General features: G+C 45.1%; 1 protein-coding gene across 2 annotated transcripts in view; it reads right to left on the bottom strand.

The window, feature by feature from the left end:
- WBP1L (WW domain binding protein 1 like) overlaps nucleotides 1-19130 on the bottom strand; it is a 57340-nt gene that overhangs the window by 28365 nt on the left and 9845 nt on the right. The window contains exon 1 of one of the 2 annotated variants that reach the window (XM_055424751.2): nucleotides 6570-6773. The exons of the other annotated variant lie outside the window; for it this stretch is intronic. Coding sequence (XP_055280726.1) covers nucleotides 6570-6596 — 27 coding nt within the window. The 5' untranslated portion in view covers nucleotides 6597-6773. Of the gene's footprint in view, nucleotides 1-6569; nucleotides 6774-19130 lie in introns of those variants that run through there. 2 annotated transcript variants of the gene reach the window in all.

The following is a 19130-nucleotide window of genomic DNA, read 5'->3' as shown; positions in this document are numbered from 1 at the left end:
GCCACCGGTCTTCAAAGCCTGTCTCCCTCCCTCCTGAGATGTGTATTTTCTGCCACTGTCCCTCCTATCTCTTTCAGTTAAAAGAACAAGACAGGTCATGCAAGTGACTTCGCATTGAATCTCCATTTTCAGCAAAAGATGCCTCTCCTGAGGTAAGTCCAGGTTCAAGTCCAGTTGAGCCCTTCCCAGAGGAGCAATGGCTACAGAGCAAGCACAGAAATAGGTAAAACAGGTCAAATTTGCAGGGCTGCTTTCAACTCACTGTCGCTATAAATCAACAAACAGAATCAAGATTAGTGCCAAGGAGGAACTGCCATCCAGGTGTTAGGGAGTCAGGGCTAGGGAAGAAATTTTATAGCACAGTTTGGTTTTTATTCCCCCCAAGTAGCGCCATATTACTCTTTTCCTGGACTAAAATTTACCTCTTCAAGGAAAAGGGGTGGGAGGGGGTGGATCAAACTCATGGGATATTACTGGAGGAAGTGAATGTTTTCTTTGGCCCCATTCTAGATAAAAGTTTCAAAATCAGCAGATACAGTCTTCTTTTCCACTGAATTACTGTCCAGTCTGCTGGTTTCTCTTTGTTTTGATAACAGGAATGTGATAAAAAACAAGCACATTCCTCTAAAAAAGCAGCTTCTTGCAACAGAGACGGTGGCGGTGGGGGAGAGAGGGGAGGAGGGTGTTTTTAAAAAGTCACCTGGAAGGCTTGGATGAGAACCACCCTTTCTGTTAGGTGACAGCAGGGAACTGAGGTGTTCTGTGGAGCTCTCACTTGAGTATTCACAGATTTTTACAAATCAGTTCCAATACGAATTTTAGCTTCTGCTTCCACCTCTGGTAGTACAGAAGAAGGCAATGGCAACCCACTCCTGTATTCTTGGCCTAAAGAATCCCTTGGACAGAGGAGCCTGGTAGGCTGCTGTCCATGGGGTCTCACAGAGTCAGACACAACTGAAGCGACTCAGCATGCCTGCACGCGTTGGAGAAGGAAATGGCAACCCGCTCCAGTATTCTTGCCTGGAGAATCCCAGGGACAGAGGAGCCTGGTCGGCTGTTGTCTATGGGGTCCCACAGAATGGGACATGACTGAAGCGACTTAGCAGCTGGTAGTACAAACAAGTGCTACCCTGGTGTCTGCTGCATTATATAAAGCCAGTACTCTTCCAGCAGGGTCTCGCTTACTATGTCCTAAACCTGGTATCAAGGATAATAAGCCCACACAGGAGGGTAATGGTGACTGGGACACTCAATCCCAGACATGGAACAGGGCCGTGGGGAAGCGGTCTGACAGCAGATTTGGTGCAGAAACTCCTCCTATGACATGCAAGAGCAGGACAACACTGAAGACATGTGCCTCCAGAGTTACCACCGCCACACTGGAGCTCTGTGATCTCGCAGAGTTAACTTCTTAGTTTCAGTCGACTCATAGGAGAAAGGAGATAGGAACTCCTACCTCATGGGTGACTGTCATGATGAAATAATCAAAGTATCATGTCCGGCAGTGTAGGCGTTAAATTAGAAGTTAGCAAATTCCCTCAGCCCTCTCCCTGGGTGTGCCCTCCCCACTTGCGGCTCCATCACAGCATTTAAATGTTGTCCTTGGGAGTCCTGAAGATCTCTGACTGGGTCCAGGGAGTAACTAGTGCTCAACACTCTGGCTACTCTGTCATATTCTGCATCAGGCCACGCCAGGGCCTAACACAAAACTTCCCTGGTGGTCTAGTGGTTAAGAATCCACCTGCCAGTGCGGGAGAAATGGGTTTGATCCCTGTTCCAGGAAGATCTCACATGATGCGGGGCAGCTAAGCGCCTGCGCCACAACTACTGGGCCTGTGCTCTAGAAAGCCTATGTACCACAACGAAGAGCAGCCCCTGCTCAGCCCCACTGGAGAAAGCTCACGCAGCAATGAAGACCCAGTGCGCCTCTTAAACAAATAAACCTAAAAAAAAAAAAAACAGTAAACAGCCCCCTGTACCTCTACCCCATACATTCCAACCCGGGAAGGGCACACTGCCTGAAAGGGCCCCAGACCCACCACAGCTTCACTGGGGATGACTTATCCCAGTACCAGGGATCATCACACTTCATCAATGAGGACATCTCAGGGGATAACTTTCCTAGAGAAAGGCAACATTCAAGTTGCAGAAGATAAATTATTGTCTTGATGGATCTAGGCTGCATTCTAGCAAATAGAACTTGCACTGGTCCTTCCACACCACCTACTGTGCAACAGAGACCACTGGACTGTGGAAAGGACCACCTGCAAAAGCCACCTTTCCACACCTCTGAACCGTACCACTCCGTTCCTAATGTCACTCGCTGCCACCTGCATAAAGTTCTATCCTCTGTGAGCTTGTTCTGCGCCCTCTACCTGTGAGGACGGGGATAAAGTTTCTACCCCTTTGTATCCACAACATGCTTTGCATAGAACAGGTGCTCAATACTTTTCAGATAGAGATGCTGGTCACAAGAATTTCCAGCATTATAAAATCAACACCTTCTGAAGTAAACATGAAAGAGAATTCATTCAAATCAGCAGACCAAGATATTCTGTTGTAATCTTGTTCTTTGAAAATCAGGAATCCATCTGCTAGGTATACAGGATAGATTCCCTCCTAATCAGAAAACTCATTTTCTGATCTCGCCAGATAATGAAGGGATGGCATGCTCAACTACATGTTATACCTAAAATGTGCGATGTGGTATCATAGCCCAAAAGTACAGCAGGTGATTCTCTTCAGAACTTCAGCTCCAATAAACACAAAAATACTATTCTTTAGTCAATCCTGTAGCTTCCAGGGGGTTGTCTTAACTGTTCTTAACTGGAAGAACTAACACAGCCTAAGGCTTCCCTGGTGGCCCAGTGGTAAAGAATCCACTTGCCATGCAGGAGACATGGGTTCAATTCCTGGGTTAGGAAGATCGCCTGGACGAGGGAATGGCTACCCACTCCAGTATTCTCACCTGGGAAATCCCATGGATAGAGGAGCCTAGTGGGCTACAGTCCCTTAGGGCTGCAAAAGAGTCAGAGGTGCAGGATAAAACTTAGCAACTAAACAACAACAAGGCCTAGCTGCCCTTTATAGACGCTGAATTCATGCCACACTCATTATTAGACTGAGGCCCCTCATGCTTTCCTTCCTTCTCTGTGTCATAAAGGACACCAATACTTGCTGAAGCAAGGTCCTCGTCTTATCTCTGCTGCTGCTGCTAAGTCACTTCAGTCGTGTCCGACTCTGTGCGACCCCATAGACGGAAGCCCACCAGGCTCCCCCATCCCTGGGATTCTCCAGGCAAGAACACTGGAGTGGGTTGCCATTTCCTTCTCCAATGTGTGAAAGTGAAAAGTGAAAGTGAAATCGCTCAGTCGTGTCCGACCCTTAGCGACCCCACGGACTGCAGCCTATCAGGCTCCTCCATCCATGGGATTTTCTAGGCAATAGTACTGGAGTGGCTTGCCATTGCCTTCTCCGTCGTCTTATCTCAGGCATACCTAATACCAAGACTCATAGATGACAGTGTAGCTTCTCATCTGCAAGAGAAAACAAAAACAACACTCCCCACCTGATCTGTCTGGAATACTCTTTCCCCAGCTCATATGTCTGGTAAACTCCTACTCATCCTTCCAGACTCAGATCAAGTATCACCTTCTCAAGAAAGCCTTCCATGCCCATCCCACTCCCCAAGCCTGATGCTTTCCCACCCTCTGCTGTCCTAGTTCCTGGGGATTCTGTTTCAGGCTTAGCACACTGTCTTATAACTATATCCAAGCTACTAAAGTGCAGGGAAGGGGGTGAGGGGTGTGGGCCAAGTTGAGGCGGAATCTCTCCAAGTGTGGCCAGATATTACCAGGTCTGAACCACCTGGGGAACTTAAGAGAAATGAAGATTCCTGGGCCCTGGCCCCACGCCTGCTGAATCTATATCCTAATCACCCCACTCCTAGGTGATTTTTATGCATCTGAGAACTACTGCACTAGAGTGTGATTTCTAGGAAGCACGGTGCTTTATTTATCCTTTCTGCCAGGTCCACATTCATTAAGTGCAGTGCCAGTATTCAGTAGATGCGACGTGCATGAGAATCTTCCACAGAGTGAAATGCAAAAGGGCACTCAGAGACACGTGTCTCATCTGGTACCTGGGCCACCTAGAAATAAACTTCAGAAAATATGCCCCAGCGGGAGCAATGCATTAATCCAACTCCACTTTCATAGACACCGGTAGATAGCAAGGAAAACACCAGGCTTTGGAATCAAAATACCTGGGTTTAAAAATTTTAAAACAAAATAAACCAATCAATCAAACAAACAAAAAAAGCCAAAAACAAATAAACGTTAATGATCTAGCTAGTTTCCCTAGCTAGCTGATCAACCTTGGACAAGTGGCTTACCTTCTGTAAGCCTCAGCACACACTACCAGAGAAACAAAATCACAATCCACATAAGAGAGGTGTTTACATGTATTAAGAGGGAAATAATACATGAAAGCATATATATGTGTGTGTGTGTATATATATATATATATATATATATATATATACATAAAATGTATGATAAAGACTAACAGCATATATGTTCTGTGTCATTTCTTAAAAACAGAATTATCACCAAGTAATTTTTAGAAGGCTGGCTTTTACAAATAGATTCAATAAAGAGCACAGCCTCACTGTTAGACACAGAAATACTGGAAATATACAAAATTATGTTACCAAAGATACTCAGGGTTTTCACAGGCAAAGTTTGAATCACAGAAGGCTGGGGTAGAAAGGGCCTCAGAAGGTCCTCAAGTGCAGCCCTCTACCAGGAACCCATTCAGAAACAAGAGCATAGATTCACCCCTGCTGTGCAGCCTCTGAGATGCTCCCCACAACCAACCCAGTCCTTCACACCATGCCACCCAGCTCTGCATCCTCTCACTTAACTGTGCGGAGGTTACTGGGCTGGAGCACACATTATAGTAATGACTATAGTACGGATTACAGTAAGCAATGGCCTCCCGAGTCTCAGTCAACAGACAATGTCCAAATCCCAGGGCAAGAGCTCCTGCCATTATACCCTCCACCTCTGTCAGGAAACCAGCCCTCTAGCTTCTAGTTTCCTTACGTTTTTACTAAATGCCTGTTCTCAGTTAGCCACAGTGCTAGTGTTTTAAATACATTCTCCGGTCAAATTCTCCCAATAACTCTTCCAGTAGGTTTTATTATTTTCAAGACGACGTTCAGAGCAGTTATGCAGCCTCTGAGACCCTGCGGGGGAGCCAAGATACAGAGGCAGGTCTTTCTGGCTCCCCAGTCCTACTCTTTCCACTGTATCAGGAAGTTTCCAGCTGTTATTCCCTGCCTGCTGACATAGCATGAGAAGCTTCCTATTTCCAACACTGCTCAAAATCCTTGCCAGGGCTTACTCTGCCCACAAGTCGAAAGGACAGCCTTTCCTGAGGGACAGAGGAGGTGCTCCAATAGGGTCCCCACTCTCTCTGCCTATCTCTGCATCAAAGGAACTCGGAACATTAACAAAAGCAGCAATAGAACGTGTGGAGCTTTTCAGAAAAGCTTACTTTTTAGAAGAATTTCAGGCCACCCAAGGGACACTCTAGCCCTGTTTTAAGAGTGAGGTTAAACCAGCAGTCCCAGCAGCGACTTTCTTTTCTAAGACTCTGGTTTGATCACATCTGTGGCTTTTTCTCACCCAGGAACAGGCAGCAGAAGGGTGTGTGTCTGTCCCCACCCCCGCCTACAGCCGCTGCTGATTACAGCTACACATTCCGATACAGACATGCCTCTCAGACCAAAGAGGGGGCGGGGGTGACCTGATCTCAGAAGCCCTGGAACAAATAGTTGGCAACAGCTGTGTTCTCAGAAGACCGCAGTTGGTCGCTACTGTTTTCTCATTCCACACTAGGTTACCGGCTATAATTCAAGGGCCCCTACTTCAAACGGCAGCTCGCAAAGTAATCAAGTCTCTGCCACAGGGGTCTGCTGGCTTTGAAAAATCGATCAGGAAGACCAAAATGTGGTCAGTCCCATCCCCATGCCTCTGAGACATTCAGCACGTCCCTCAGACCCACAGCCCTAACCACAGGCTTAAAAGGAGAAAGTCTCTAAGAGGAGCCCTTCCCTTTAAAAGAAGGCCCCCCACCCCAACTCAGAATCTCTTCAGAAGCAGAGAACTGTGAAGAAACCTCTGCTAACTAACCCAATCCAAATGGAGAAGGAATAAAAGGGGTTTTGATCAGGAATCCTGCTCTGCCTCTCCCCCTCCCAGCCTCACCCCTCTACTGTTTCCTTGCTAAGGCTTTGGCAGTGGTTTTACGATGTTTAATGAAAAATCAGAACAGACACCCCAGCAAGATCTCAGGGATATGGGGTTAAGAACCCCATGGCCAGGGGAGTAAGGAGCAACTTGAAAGCAGGAAGAAAAGCCTGGAAAATTCTGTAAGGGAGCTGGCCTGCTGTAACTGCAAGACATTTTCCAAAAGGCTTCCTCCACCCAAAGCAGTAGTGCGATAAGTAAGCTCCCACCCTCTTCCCTTTCCGAACCCAATCCCCAGACCACCCGTTCCATTACCTGTCTAAGACCCAAAAGGAAAGGCATCCTGCAAGAGCATCGTCCACACTAACGTTGGGAACAAAGGGCTTTTGAAAAGTTAAGGTCTTGGAAGGAGCATTTCCCCTGGCAGGTCTGGTGCTCAGCGTTCCCGGTTACTGGGCCTTCCTTAGCAAAGAAGAAAAAGTAAACAGAGTCCTGGGACCAAGCAGGCGCTCTTCCTCCTGCTCTCCTCGCTGCTCCCCCCACCCCCTGCCTGGCTCCGACCCACCCCCACCTTCTCGTGACATATCTCAGACGCAGCAAAGCTGAAGCTGTCTGCCAAGGGGGAAATGACATCAGTTCAGGCACAGCAGAAAAAACTCCAGACAGCTGATGTAGAATACTGAGAAGGATGTGCTGCAAACCCACGAAGTCCAGCCCTAGACCCACCTAGGGCTGGAGCCGACAGTGAAGGGGGACAAGGCCGCTGCCCACTCCCCTTTGCTCCCCTCAGCTCAGAGCAGGCTGGACTGTACATAAGTCAAGGTTTTAACGCTACAAAGAGCTACATTTCTCCTAATAATGATGGGATTCTAAGAGCTCCCAAGGAATTGTTTCTCCTCCTTGGTTAAGAAAAGGGGGCCCAGGAGCTGTCAGTTTCACAGAAATTTTCCCACCCCACCTCTCCCAGCACCAGTGCTCAACAGTGCACTGTGCTTGGCTGTTCCAACTTTCTCAAGGGATGGATGCAATTCAGAGAGGGCTGGGAGAGGCACCTCTTTCCCAGCAAAGGTAGGACATGTTACCTTGGGTGCTGACCTCTTGAGCCCTCGCTCTGACAGGAGAGTTTATGTTTCATAAACAGACTGCATGTACAGGTGCCAACATCTTTCCTCACTTGTCTTACAAAAGGTACAACAAGTCCCACCGCAGCCTCCAAGTTGCCAGTGAAGCAGATCTCTATATTTAAACCGACTCTTCCTTCTGAAAAGTTCACTACCTTAGGTTTGTCAGACTTTCTTCTCTAAGTGCAGTTTATGGAGAAACGGCTCTCTAAAGGCAAGCTTTTGTACAGGAAGCAAAGGCCCCAGGGTTGGCGTCCTCACCTGACTTTTCCCAGTCAGCAGTGTAAGCCAGCTCTTGTCTGGCTGCTGCTGCTGCTAAGTCACTTCAGTCGTGTCCAACTCTGTGTGACCCCATAGACGGCAGCCCACCAGGCTCCCCCGTCCCTGGGATTCTCCAGGCAAGAACACTGGAGTGGGTTGCCATTTCCTTCTTCAATGTCTGGCTAGTGTTCCCTAAACAGCAGCTCACACTCACTCCCTCCAGCCATGAAACCTTTAGCAAAGACAACAGCAGCAAGGGTTGGTGTTTGGATTTGGGCTTGCAGAAACGAGTCACAAGGAGAACAATCTTCAGAGGAATTTTGTAAACCCAAAGTTACTTTCTAATAACTTCCTAGGCTGCAGATTAATGATATTTCCATCACTCAAAGCAAGTACATCTCATCTTTTTATTTTCTGCAACAGTTTTCTTTCAGTGATACTCAGCGAAGGCCCCCATGGGACTGGCACTGTGCAGGGCAGACCCAGGTAAATCAGAAATGATTCTTGCAAATTATTATCTTTCACCTCTACTGAGGACAATAAATTAGCAGTACATAACACTTACAGCAAGGTGACTTGCCAAAAGTACTTTTCAATCATTAGCGAATCCAGCCAGACACACAATGTACTTGCTGCAGATCACCCACTGACGGTCAAGGTCACATCGACTTTCCTGACAAGGAAATGAATAAGCCAAGCCAGCTGGGCCATTTCCTGGAGGCTCACAAAGAAATGACTAGCAGACTCATTGCTATGAAGAAGGGAAGGGGGTGAAGTGGCTTCTGCCACTGCAGGTGTTTGGGGACTAGGAAGCCATTCTTCAGCGAATATGTACCCTCAAGACGCAGTCATCTAGTCTAGCCCATGCCTCGTTTCTACCCTCACATATAGGATGAACTGCCAGCCAGGCAGGCCTGGACATTGAGACATATCCCTCTGGGGAAGAGAGAAGAGACAGCTTTCCACGCCCTCTTTTCATTTCCTCGAACGAACGTAGACCGTCCCCAAACACACCCAGCATTATTAACTTTGACAATAAAACTGGTGAAAAAGGCATCCTCAACCCCTCCTGGGCAACTCTGCTCTGAACCTACCTGACAAGACAGCGTGACACCCACAGCTCTATGGAAAGGGTACATGGCGTAAGCGTACTATTCATTCATTCATTCCACACCTACTGAATGCCCACAGTATGCCAGGCACTGGTGTAGGAGCTGGAGGTACCTCTATGAGCAAGACAGTCAAGAATCCTTGCTCTAATGGACAAAGGAAACTTTCCACATTTCTAAATAATACTTATCAGCAGTCATCTCTAATTAAGTGGACAAGATTACTAGAAATCCAAAAATAATTTTGTCAAAGTTCAATCTAAATGATCAAAATTGCAACACAGGCTTCCCAATTTCCTCGCAACCTAATAAATCATTCTTTCAAGGATGCTACTCAAGACAGTGTTTCTAATCAGCATTTGGCAACTTTTATCTTCTTACAAGATTATAAGATTCTGTGTACAAGGCAGCATTAAACCAAAAACAACATCATATACTCTAACAAAGTGACCACTGAGAATGGCATCTTCCTCACTGATCTACTTTTCCTTGCCCCTAGTCCCTAACCAACCCTCACTGAGCTCTAAAATTTGGGGGATGAGGAGAAAAGAACAGCTGAAATGGCAAATGCAGGCATTTCCAGGAAGGCAAGTTCACTTTTTGCCATGACTTACAAATATTACCACAACCCAGGGACAAAGTAGTCAATTTGGGGATTTAAGAAGCAAAATGATAATCAGTAGTTTCTACTAGTCTGAAAAAAGATTCTTCTATATAAGTGATCCAGGTTCATACATGGTGGACCAAAGCTAAGTCAAATCCATCTTCAAACCATTTTAGTCATCTCCCTGACACAATGTAGAATGTGATTCAATGCTGAATTTACCAACTTAAAAAAAGCAGGGGAGGGGGAATTCTCTGGTGGTCCAGTGGTTAGGATTCTGTGCTTCCACTGCAAGGGGTACAGGTTCCATCCCTGGTCAGGGAACTAAGATCCTGCATGCTGCAAATCACACTAAACCAGAACTGACCAGGATTATGCTGTCAAAATGTTCTAGTTTAATAACTGTTCATGGCCCTGAGTAGTGACAAAGATAGTAATGTTGAAACCCTTTGAATTAATTTATTAAAGACGACATACTGCAACAGCTATACTTCCCTGATAGCTCAGTTCATAGAGAATCCGCCTGCAATGCAGGAGACCCTGCTTCAATTCATGGGTCGGGAAGATCCGCTGGAGAAGGAATAGGCTACTCACTCCAGTATTCTTTGGCTTCCCTTGTGGCTCAGCTGGTGAAGAATCCACCTGCAATGTGGGAGACCTGAGTTCAATCCCTGGGTTGGGAGGATCCCCTGGAGAAGGGAACAGCTACCCACTCCAGTATTCTGGCCTGGAGAATTCCATGGACTGTATAGTCCATGGGGTCACAAACAGTTGGACACAGCTGAGCAACTTTCACTCACTCATTCACTGCAACATAATGTATGTTCATAGCTAGTGAAATTCATTCCTTCACTAGAGTTGATTTAAGAATCTTTTGGCAATATTTTCCTAGGCAGCCTATGCATCTATAATCTTGAAATTCTGGGAAAGGGCTTCCCTGGTTGTTCAGTGGTAAAGAATCCACCTGTCAATGCAAGCAACACAGGTTCGATCCCTGCTCCAGGAAGATTCCACATGCCAAGGGGCAACTAAGTCTGTGCGCCACAACTACTGTGGTAGTTGTGGTAGCCTGTCTGTGCTCTAGAGCCTGGGAGCCACAAACACTGAACCCATGGGCAGCAACTACTGAGGTCTGCATGCTAAAAGCTTGTGCTCATCAACAAGAGAAGTTACCTCAATGAGAAGCTCATGCACTACAGCTAGAGAGCAGCCCCTGCTCAATGCAACTAGAGAATGCCTGCATAGCAACCAAGACCCAGCACAGCCAAAACTAAATAAATAAAACTTTGAAAATAAAGATTAAAAAAAAAATTCTGGGAAAGAGGCAGGGAGAGATAAGTTATTTGCTAGTACTGACAATGAAACCAGCCTTTATGTTAAGAACTTTCATTTAACCAACATCTCGTGATCCCATCATGTAGGTATTAATATCCTTACTGCTCAGCTGTAGAAACTGAGGCATATGGAGACCTGCCCAAGGTCACATAGCAGGCAGAGCAAGAGCAAGGATCTGAACGACGTCTCTGGCTCCAAAGACTCCTTTATAATACAGGAGTCATGACATTAGACCAGAAGTTACCAGTAAAGCAAAAACTGGAACTGAGGGTCAGCTAAACGCTAAGCAGACACTCATGTCTCTAGTCAGTGCTCTAGAACCCTGTCTGTAAGACTGTCATTTAACACTGGATCTGACAGTGGTGTTCCCAAGGATGGGGTCAGAGCCTTCCATTCTGACCGACTTTGGAGCCTGGGCTCCATGAGGTAAAAGACTAGGACAGTCCTAAAGTTCTCAAAAGTTCCCAACATGCAACCAGTCCCCACACAAGGAGCAAGGTGGCATGGAAGGACTTCTATGCCTTGGATCTCAGGTAACCTGGTGAAGTGTTCACTGGCCAGCAGAGGCTAAAGGAGACTAGGGCTGAGGGCTCTGAGTTTCTCATTTCGCAATCAAGGAATCTGAAGAAAGAGGGTTTTATCAGAACAGGATAGCAACTGCCAGCTTCCAGGGCAGGAGGTAATTTCCAGACCTAAAGTCTTTTATTTCCAGACGCTTTGAGTAGAGCCTGCGATGCAGACACAGAACATCTAAGATAAAAATAAAAGACCTTTCTTATCACTCTCTGGCTGAGCACAAGCTCATTTAAACGCCTTTGAGTTCTGACTCAAAAAATGCAGAAATGAATACTAACCCAAACCCCAGATTGACAGGAGCGCCACAATCAAAGTCAAACCAAGACGTCATGTCACGAATGCGAGGCTGGGCATCAATAAAAGAATCTTGAAGTAATTATTTTGGGGAATGCCATAGGAAGAATTCCAAGCCCAGAACAAAGATCTGCAGAACCTTGCCAAGTAAAAATGTTAAGGACTGCTCAGCTGCCAGAAACCAAGAATACTAACTTATCTCTGTCCTGGGGCTGGACAAAGGCAGAGGAGGAGCAAGCCTGCCGAGGCAAGGTAACATACCTCTCCTGGGTTCCGAGAGGGACAAAGTTCTACAAGGCACAGGGCTTGTTTCTTCTACAAGGCCTCCGTGAAAACCCGGGGATGCTCTCCTCCTACTTTCCTGAGTTCCCAGAAGTTGGCTGGGTAAACAGCCCTCAACTGCAATACACAATCACTTGTTAAACATCAGATGATATATTTCAGAGAGGGAGAACCCAAACCTATGTTGCTATCTCATATTTTACAGATGAAAAAATGTGCTTCAGTGTAGTTAGGTAACTCATTCAAAAACACACACCTAGTAGGCAGTTGGAGGCAGCATTTCAGCCAGACCTGTGTGGTTGGACAAAATGGCTTGAACATGCATGGACACAGTGTTTTGATATTATACCCGTCACTTCCCCCTCTTCTGGGACATGATAGTCACAGTCATGTCCAGCCACCAGGATAGACCACGGGGATGAGAAAGATGCACTACTGGATGAACTGGCCTTGCCCTGAAGAAGTGACTTACTCAGTTACACAGTGAGGGAGAAAAGACCTCAGACAGAAAAAAAACGGCACCATATAATAAAAGTGAGGGAAGGAGTACAGCCAGAAGTGTAAGAAGAGCTTGAAGAAAGGAAACTGTTGAAGGACAGACTGGCCAAAGAAAGTGTCACCGTGAGATGGCTAACTAAAAAAAAAAAGTAGGGTTTGGGGGAGAAGATGAAAGCACTAAGCAAGACCAAAAAAAAAGCACCAAGCATGACCAAAAGCATGAAAACAAGGGCACACGGGGCATTCAAGAAAGGTTGAAAAAGATGAAGCAAAGATCATCTGGCAGTACAGTAGAGGCCAGCACATTTGTGTTTGTTCACTGAGTACCTGTAAGTGGCACCTTTTTTCTTTCTGATGACTATGGTAGCACTATAAATGTCAAGGGCAGGAATTTCTATTTTGTTAAGTATCTTAGGTTCTCTTGCTGTTTAATTATATTTACTCCTAAAATATGATAAATCTTGAATCTGATTTTGTGGGGGGATGTGGGAGGTGCAAGGAAGACATCCATGCAATGGTACAGCCTTAATCTTTTAAATAGAGAAGTCAAAGTAGCAGAAGCTGAAACTGGTTTACAACAGCTTCCTAAAGTTTCTGCCTCCTGCTTATCTGCCTCTTAACAAGAAAATCCTTTTCTGTTGACAATCAATCACTCTGTTGATATTTATTACCTTCATGGATAAATATTTACTGCCCTCTCTGGAGAGTCTAGGGGTCTCTGAAACTCACCACTAACCAGGAGCTGTCACTGATGGTTAATGAGCTGCTGCTGGGTCTACAGTTTTAGCTTTATCAAGTACAACAGCAGCCTTGTTTTTATACCAAAATGCTAGGTTCATTCTTACTGCCTTGAAAACAGTTCAACCTCAACCAAACTGGCAAATAGCCAAGAATTACATGAAAATCAGCAAGCTACAATTCAAGGCTGTCCCCAGAAAGATTTCATGTCTCCTCACAAACTCCTCTCTAACCAAAGATCAGAATAAGAAAAAAGGGGGGAACTAGGTCACACCAAATACATGATACACACACATATGTGACCTGGAAAGAGAACTCCATTTAGGGAAATTAGTCTTCAAGGCCTCCACTAAATCTGATTTCAGCTTCCACTTAGGGGAAGGACAAAGAGAGACTCAACCCACTTTTGGTGAAATGGTGGCAGGACCCTGGAAGGGCCAACATCATGTCATTTTATTCAAGATACCTCAACTCTAAACACCTGCAAGCAGCTCTGGGCTCTCGGTGCAAAGTCATAAGAGCAAGTGTGCAGACTCTCCAATGTGAGATCTTGTTTGTGCTTTATAAGAAGATCCACTCTCTTGTCTATGTGTCAGCAAAGTCATTTATTCTCAGGCCTATCTCCTCTTGTATAGTATAAGCAACTAAAGGGCAAGGTACATAACTTTCATTTCTGTGTCCCTCGCATCGCACAAAGCAGGCCTTCAAGAAAAGATGGTCACATGGATGAGGGAATTGACAACTACAGAAAAAATGGTAAAAATGAAGCTAAACCCCAAACATTAGGGCAGGTGAACAGAAACCTGAAAAACAGCTGAGAGATAAGGAGAGCACCTGGATGGTACTCTGAGCTCATAAGGCTTGATGAAGGGATTGGAAAACCCTCTGGTTATCCACCTCCAATTTTCTCAGCTGAGGAATTTAAAGCACTTAAGCCATCTCAAAAGTCAAACTCCCTTCCTCAAGGTACAGCTGGGACATGACTGAATGCCCCAGTAAAAGTTTTTCAGTTATGGGGAATGGGATGAAGCAGGTCCTGGTTTTGTCTCCCATTCACCAGAAATTCCATTAGCAACACTTGGAAGTCACCTCTTGTGCTTAAAGTACTATGAGACTTAATAAGGCCAGGCTGGAAACACAGATCCTGGCACCAAGCCTTTTCTCATTTCCTGGATCTTATGTAAATCAAATATTACCTCCTCCTTCCTTAGGCTATTCGGCAGCCAAACTTTCTTCAGGTCTAAGGTTTCATGGTCAAAAACACCAGCAGAAAACTTTAAGACAACTTATCCTTCCCAGAAGATGTAGGGAGTGCGGAAACTTCTGGAACACGCACGTCCATACCCCAAGTAAGATGATGACTGAAGGTGGTGAAACTGGAGAGGGAATCATACCAGATGCCAAGGATGCTGGACCTTTCATCACATTATGGCCAACCACAGGCCACACCTGAACCTTGTGGATTCCCAGGCCACAAAGGATGAAGCAATACAGGATGACAGCAGTAATGTAAACCGACTTCAAAGACACTTTGACCATGGGTCCAAATCATGAAGAAAGCATGAGAGCAAAGCAAAGGTGGGCAGGCAGACCCTATTCTGTATGCCTAACGTCTAGGGGAGAAAATGCTGGAAGGGCCTTTGAGAAAGCGTCCCATCACAGCAAGTCAGTGCAGGCTACTGTACCTCTCAGGAAAAAAAGCAGCAGGTACCAATATTCCATTTTATATTCACCGTTCCAAAGTCCTTCACTTTGCTCAAGATGCATATCCTTGGCAAGGTGTGCTCAGTATTATAGAAAAGGAGGCACTGACCAGTGAGAGACACAATGAAGCATCATCCTTGCAAAGAATTCAAGGTTTATAAACTACTTTCACATCTCTTTTCCTTGTTACATCAGCTGATGATGGGGCCAGGCAGTTATTACCACTCCCACTTGCCAAACAGTACACCGAAGGTCTGAAAATGCTAGGTGACCTAGGGCTAGACCAACAGTTTCTAACTGAAGGGGCAGAGGTCTTCCCATAGAATCCCAAAGAGTGACCGCCCACAGGCAGACTTCCCTGCAAGCTAGACTCTGTCAGGGCTCTGGCACTCTACCACTCATTCTCATGACCCTGGGCCAGTTACTTCACCTCTCTGAGCCTTCACTACTTCTATCAGCATCACCCAGAGACTGCTCCAAGGCAGCCATTTCTGTGATAAGATGCTCACATGGTTGAAGAAGTTTACGGTCTCTTTTAGAGATTCACAGTGCATGTGCTTTACAGTTAAGCCTCTGAAGGGTCCCACAGTTAAGCAGCTTGCTTAACCCTAAGCCTCCTACACTTCAAACAGCACAGCCTTTCTTACTGAACATCTATCTGTTCATAGAATCATTATCTTATTGCATCTTTCAGCCTCCAAATTCTATTTTCCATCTCTGCTCATCAGCCATGAACCGTTCCCCCCCCATACTGTACCCTGAGGGCAGGCATAGTCAGTCAGGCTCTGGATGGGGGACACTGCCTTGAACAGATGAAAGACAAGCCATGCAGACTGGTCTCAATTCCTTGTGTTTCTCTGAACCTCTGTGCAATCTCTGATAAAAACAGGATTTTCCCAAAACCTCTACTAGAAATTGAGGGCAAAAGTTAATCAGAAGTTAATCTTTCACTTTATATACTGGGCAGAGGCTAGAAGTGGATGTGTCCCCCACCCCCTAAAAAAAAGACAAAGATTTCAGAGGGATAAAGGAGAGGACTGTCATGGTTAAAACTTCACCACTAGAGCTGTTCAAGTGAAAAAAGAAAAACCTGTGGTTGGAAGAGCAGCACTTTTTGATACTCACAGGAGTGAAGGGTGTCGCTGGGTAGTGTAACTTTTTTTGAAGTGGTGTAACTCTTCTGGATAATTCCTTATGAAAACAGAAGAACTGTCATAATTAGCTGAATTTTCTAATCGGATTTTTACCTCTAGATCCAAATTAAATTTTCACATGCAAGATCCTCTCCTGTAATGTTAAGGAATTATTGTCAAGTTTTTAGGGTGTGGTATGGGAGAGCGGTTATGTTCTGGAACAAAGTCCTTTTATCTTTTAGAGATTCAAACAGAACTATTTATGGTTGAGATGACTGCAACTTGCTTCAAAATAATTGCCGTGGGGATGAAAGGAAGTGAAAGTAGATATAGATAAAAACAAAACTGGCAAAAATGCTAAACTGCTGAAGTTAGGAGGTAGGTACATAGGTACTTCATTGTATTACACCATTCTCTTTTGCGTTGTTTTTGTAAATGTTTAAAATGCTCCACAGTAAAACAAATAAAGGATCTTATTCTGAATAATGCCCCTTTTTTACCCTAAATAACATTAAGTTTAGGAAGCCCTAAAAGAACTAGGGAACACCAAAAGTTTGAGTAACGAAAGAAGAACATAAAGTGACACTGATCAAAATTAAAAACAGCTGTATTTTAAAGGACACCATCAACAAAGTGGGAAAAAATCAACAGAGAACGGGAGGGAAAAAATATTTGAAAACCATTTATCTGATAAGATATTAGATAATGATATCTGATAAGATCTGATAAGTGTTAACTGTGGGATTCTTCACAGGCTTAACTGTAGAACACATGAATCGTGAATCTCCACAAGAGATTGTAGAAGACTCTAACCAAGAGAATGGAGACTCTGTGGGCCTCTTACAGCAGAAATGACTGTCTCAGAGCCACCTCTAAGCGAGCTAAAGTAACTGGCCCCGGGTCATGAGAATCAGAGGTAGCAAGGCTAGGTGTAGAGTGCCAGAACCCTAACAAAGTCTGGTTTTTAAAGGAAAATCTCTCCTTGAGCAGTCACTCACTGGGGTTCCATGGGAAGACTGCTGTTCCTTCAGTCAGATAAGATGCTTATTTTAAAATAAGCAAAGGATTGAACAGGCATTTCTCCAAAGAATAATGCAAATGACCAATAAGAATACAAGAGATGCTCAGCATCACTAGTTATTCAGTTCAGTCGCTCAGTCGTGTCCGACTCTCTGCGACCCCATGAATCACGGCACGCCAGGCCTCCCTGTCCATCACCAACTCCCAGAGTTCACTCAAACTCATGTCCACCGAGTCCGTGATGCCATCCAGCCATCTCATTCTCTGTCATCCCCATCTCCTCCCGCAGCAGCAGCAGCAGGTTGGTCATAACTTTCCAAGGAGTAAACGTCTTTTAATTTCATGGCTGCAATCACCATCTGCAGTGATTTTGGAGCCCAAAAAAATAAAGTCTGACACTGTTTCCCCATCTATTTGCCATGAAGTGATGGGATAAGATGCCATGATCTTAGTTTTCTGAATGTTGAGCTGTAAGCCAACTTTTTCACTCTCTTTCATCAAGAGGCTCTTTAGTTCTTCTTCACTTTCTGCCATAAGGGTGGTGTCACCTGCATATCTGAGGTTACTGATATTTCTCCCGGCAATCCTGATTCCAGCTTGTGCTTCTTCCAGCCCAGCATTCCTCATGATGTACCTTGCATATAAGTTAAATAAGCAGGGTGACAATATACAGCCTTGACGTACTCCTTTTCCTATTTGGAACCAGTCTGTCGTTCCATGTCCAGTTCTAACTGTTGCTTCCTGACCTGCATACAGGTTTCTCAAAAGGCAGGTCAGATGGTCTGGTATTCCCATCTCTTTCAGAATTTTCCACAGTTTATTGTGATCCACACAGTCAAAGGCTTTGGCATAGTCAATAAAGCAGAAATAGATGTTTTTCTGGAACTCTCTTGCTTTTCCATGATCCAGCGGATGTTATTCAGTTCAGTCGCTCAGTCGTGTCCGACTCTCTGCGACCCCATGAATCACAGCACGCCAGGCCTCCCTGTCCATCACCAATTCCCGGAGTTCACTCAGACTCATGTCCACAGAGTCAGTGATGCCATCCAGCCATCTCATTCTCGGTCGTCCCCTTCTCCTCCCGCCCCCAACCTTTCCCAGCATCAGAGTCTTTTCCAGTGAGTCAACTCGTCGCATGAGGCAGATGTTATTAGGGAAATGCAAATCAGAACCACAATGGGATGCACCCACCAGGATGGTTATGATTATTAAAAAAAAAAAAGGCAACAGTGTTAAAGAGTATGTGGAGAAGCTAAAATCCTCACAAACTGGTAGTAGATATATATAATGGTGCAGCTGCTATGAAAAACAGTTCCTAAAAAGTTAAACAGAGTGACCATATGACCTAGCAATTCCACTTCTAGGTATATAACCAAGAGAAAGAAAACATTTGTCCACTCAAAACTTGTATATTCATGTTCAAAGCAGCATTATTCATAATAAACCAAAGTGGAAAGAGCCCAAATGTCCATCAGTTAAGAACTAAATGTGTTACATACATACAATGGAATATTCAGTTCAGTTCAGTCGCTCAGTCATGTCCGACTTTCTGCGACCCCATGAATCACAGCACGCCAGGCCTCCCTATCCATCACCAACTCCCGGAGATCACTCAAACTCATGTCCATCGAGTCGGTGATACCATCCAGCCATCTCATTCTCGGTCGTCCCCTTCTCCTCCCGCCCCCAACCTTTCCCAGCATCAGAGTCTTTTCCAGTGAGTCAACTCGTCGCATGAGGTGGCCAAAGTATTGCAGTTTTAATTGGCCATAAAAAAGGAATGACATGGCAGCAACATGGATGGACCTAGAGATCGTCATACTGAGTGAATTCAGAGACAAACATCATATATCACTTATATGCGGAATCTAAAAAATTGGTACCAATGAACTTATTTGCAAAACAGTCACAGATGCAGAAAACAAACTTATGGTTACCAGCAGGAAATACACTGGAAGATTAGGATTGGCATATACACACTGCTGCTGCTAAGTCACTTGAGTCGTGTCCGACTCACTACTATATATAAAATAAATAACTAATAACGACCTATTGTATAGTACAGGGTCAGTAAGGAAATGGGGAAGACTTAATGTTCACCAGAGCTAAAATAATTAATAATGACAACAACAAAGGTTAACATTTGCCCAGGTGTGGCAGGTACTGCCTATAGGCTAGGTGCTAATATCCCATTTTACAGA

This window comes from Moschus berezovskii, chromosome 12, assembly GCF_049115385.1.
Source record: "Moschus berezovskii isolate FMDL1 chromosome 12, NW_MosBer_1.0, whole genome shotgun sequence".
NCBI classification, from domain to species: domain Eukaryota; kingdom Metazoa; phylum Chordata; class Mammalia; order Artiodactyla; family Moschidae; genus Moschus; species Moschus berezovskii.
Note: the sequence above shows the minus strand (reverse complement) of the source record. Positions and strands in the feature narration are given on the sequence as shown.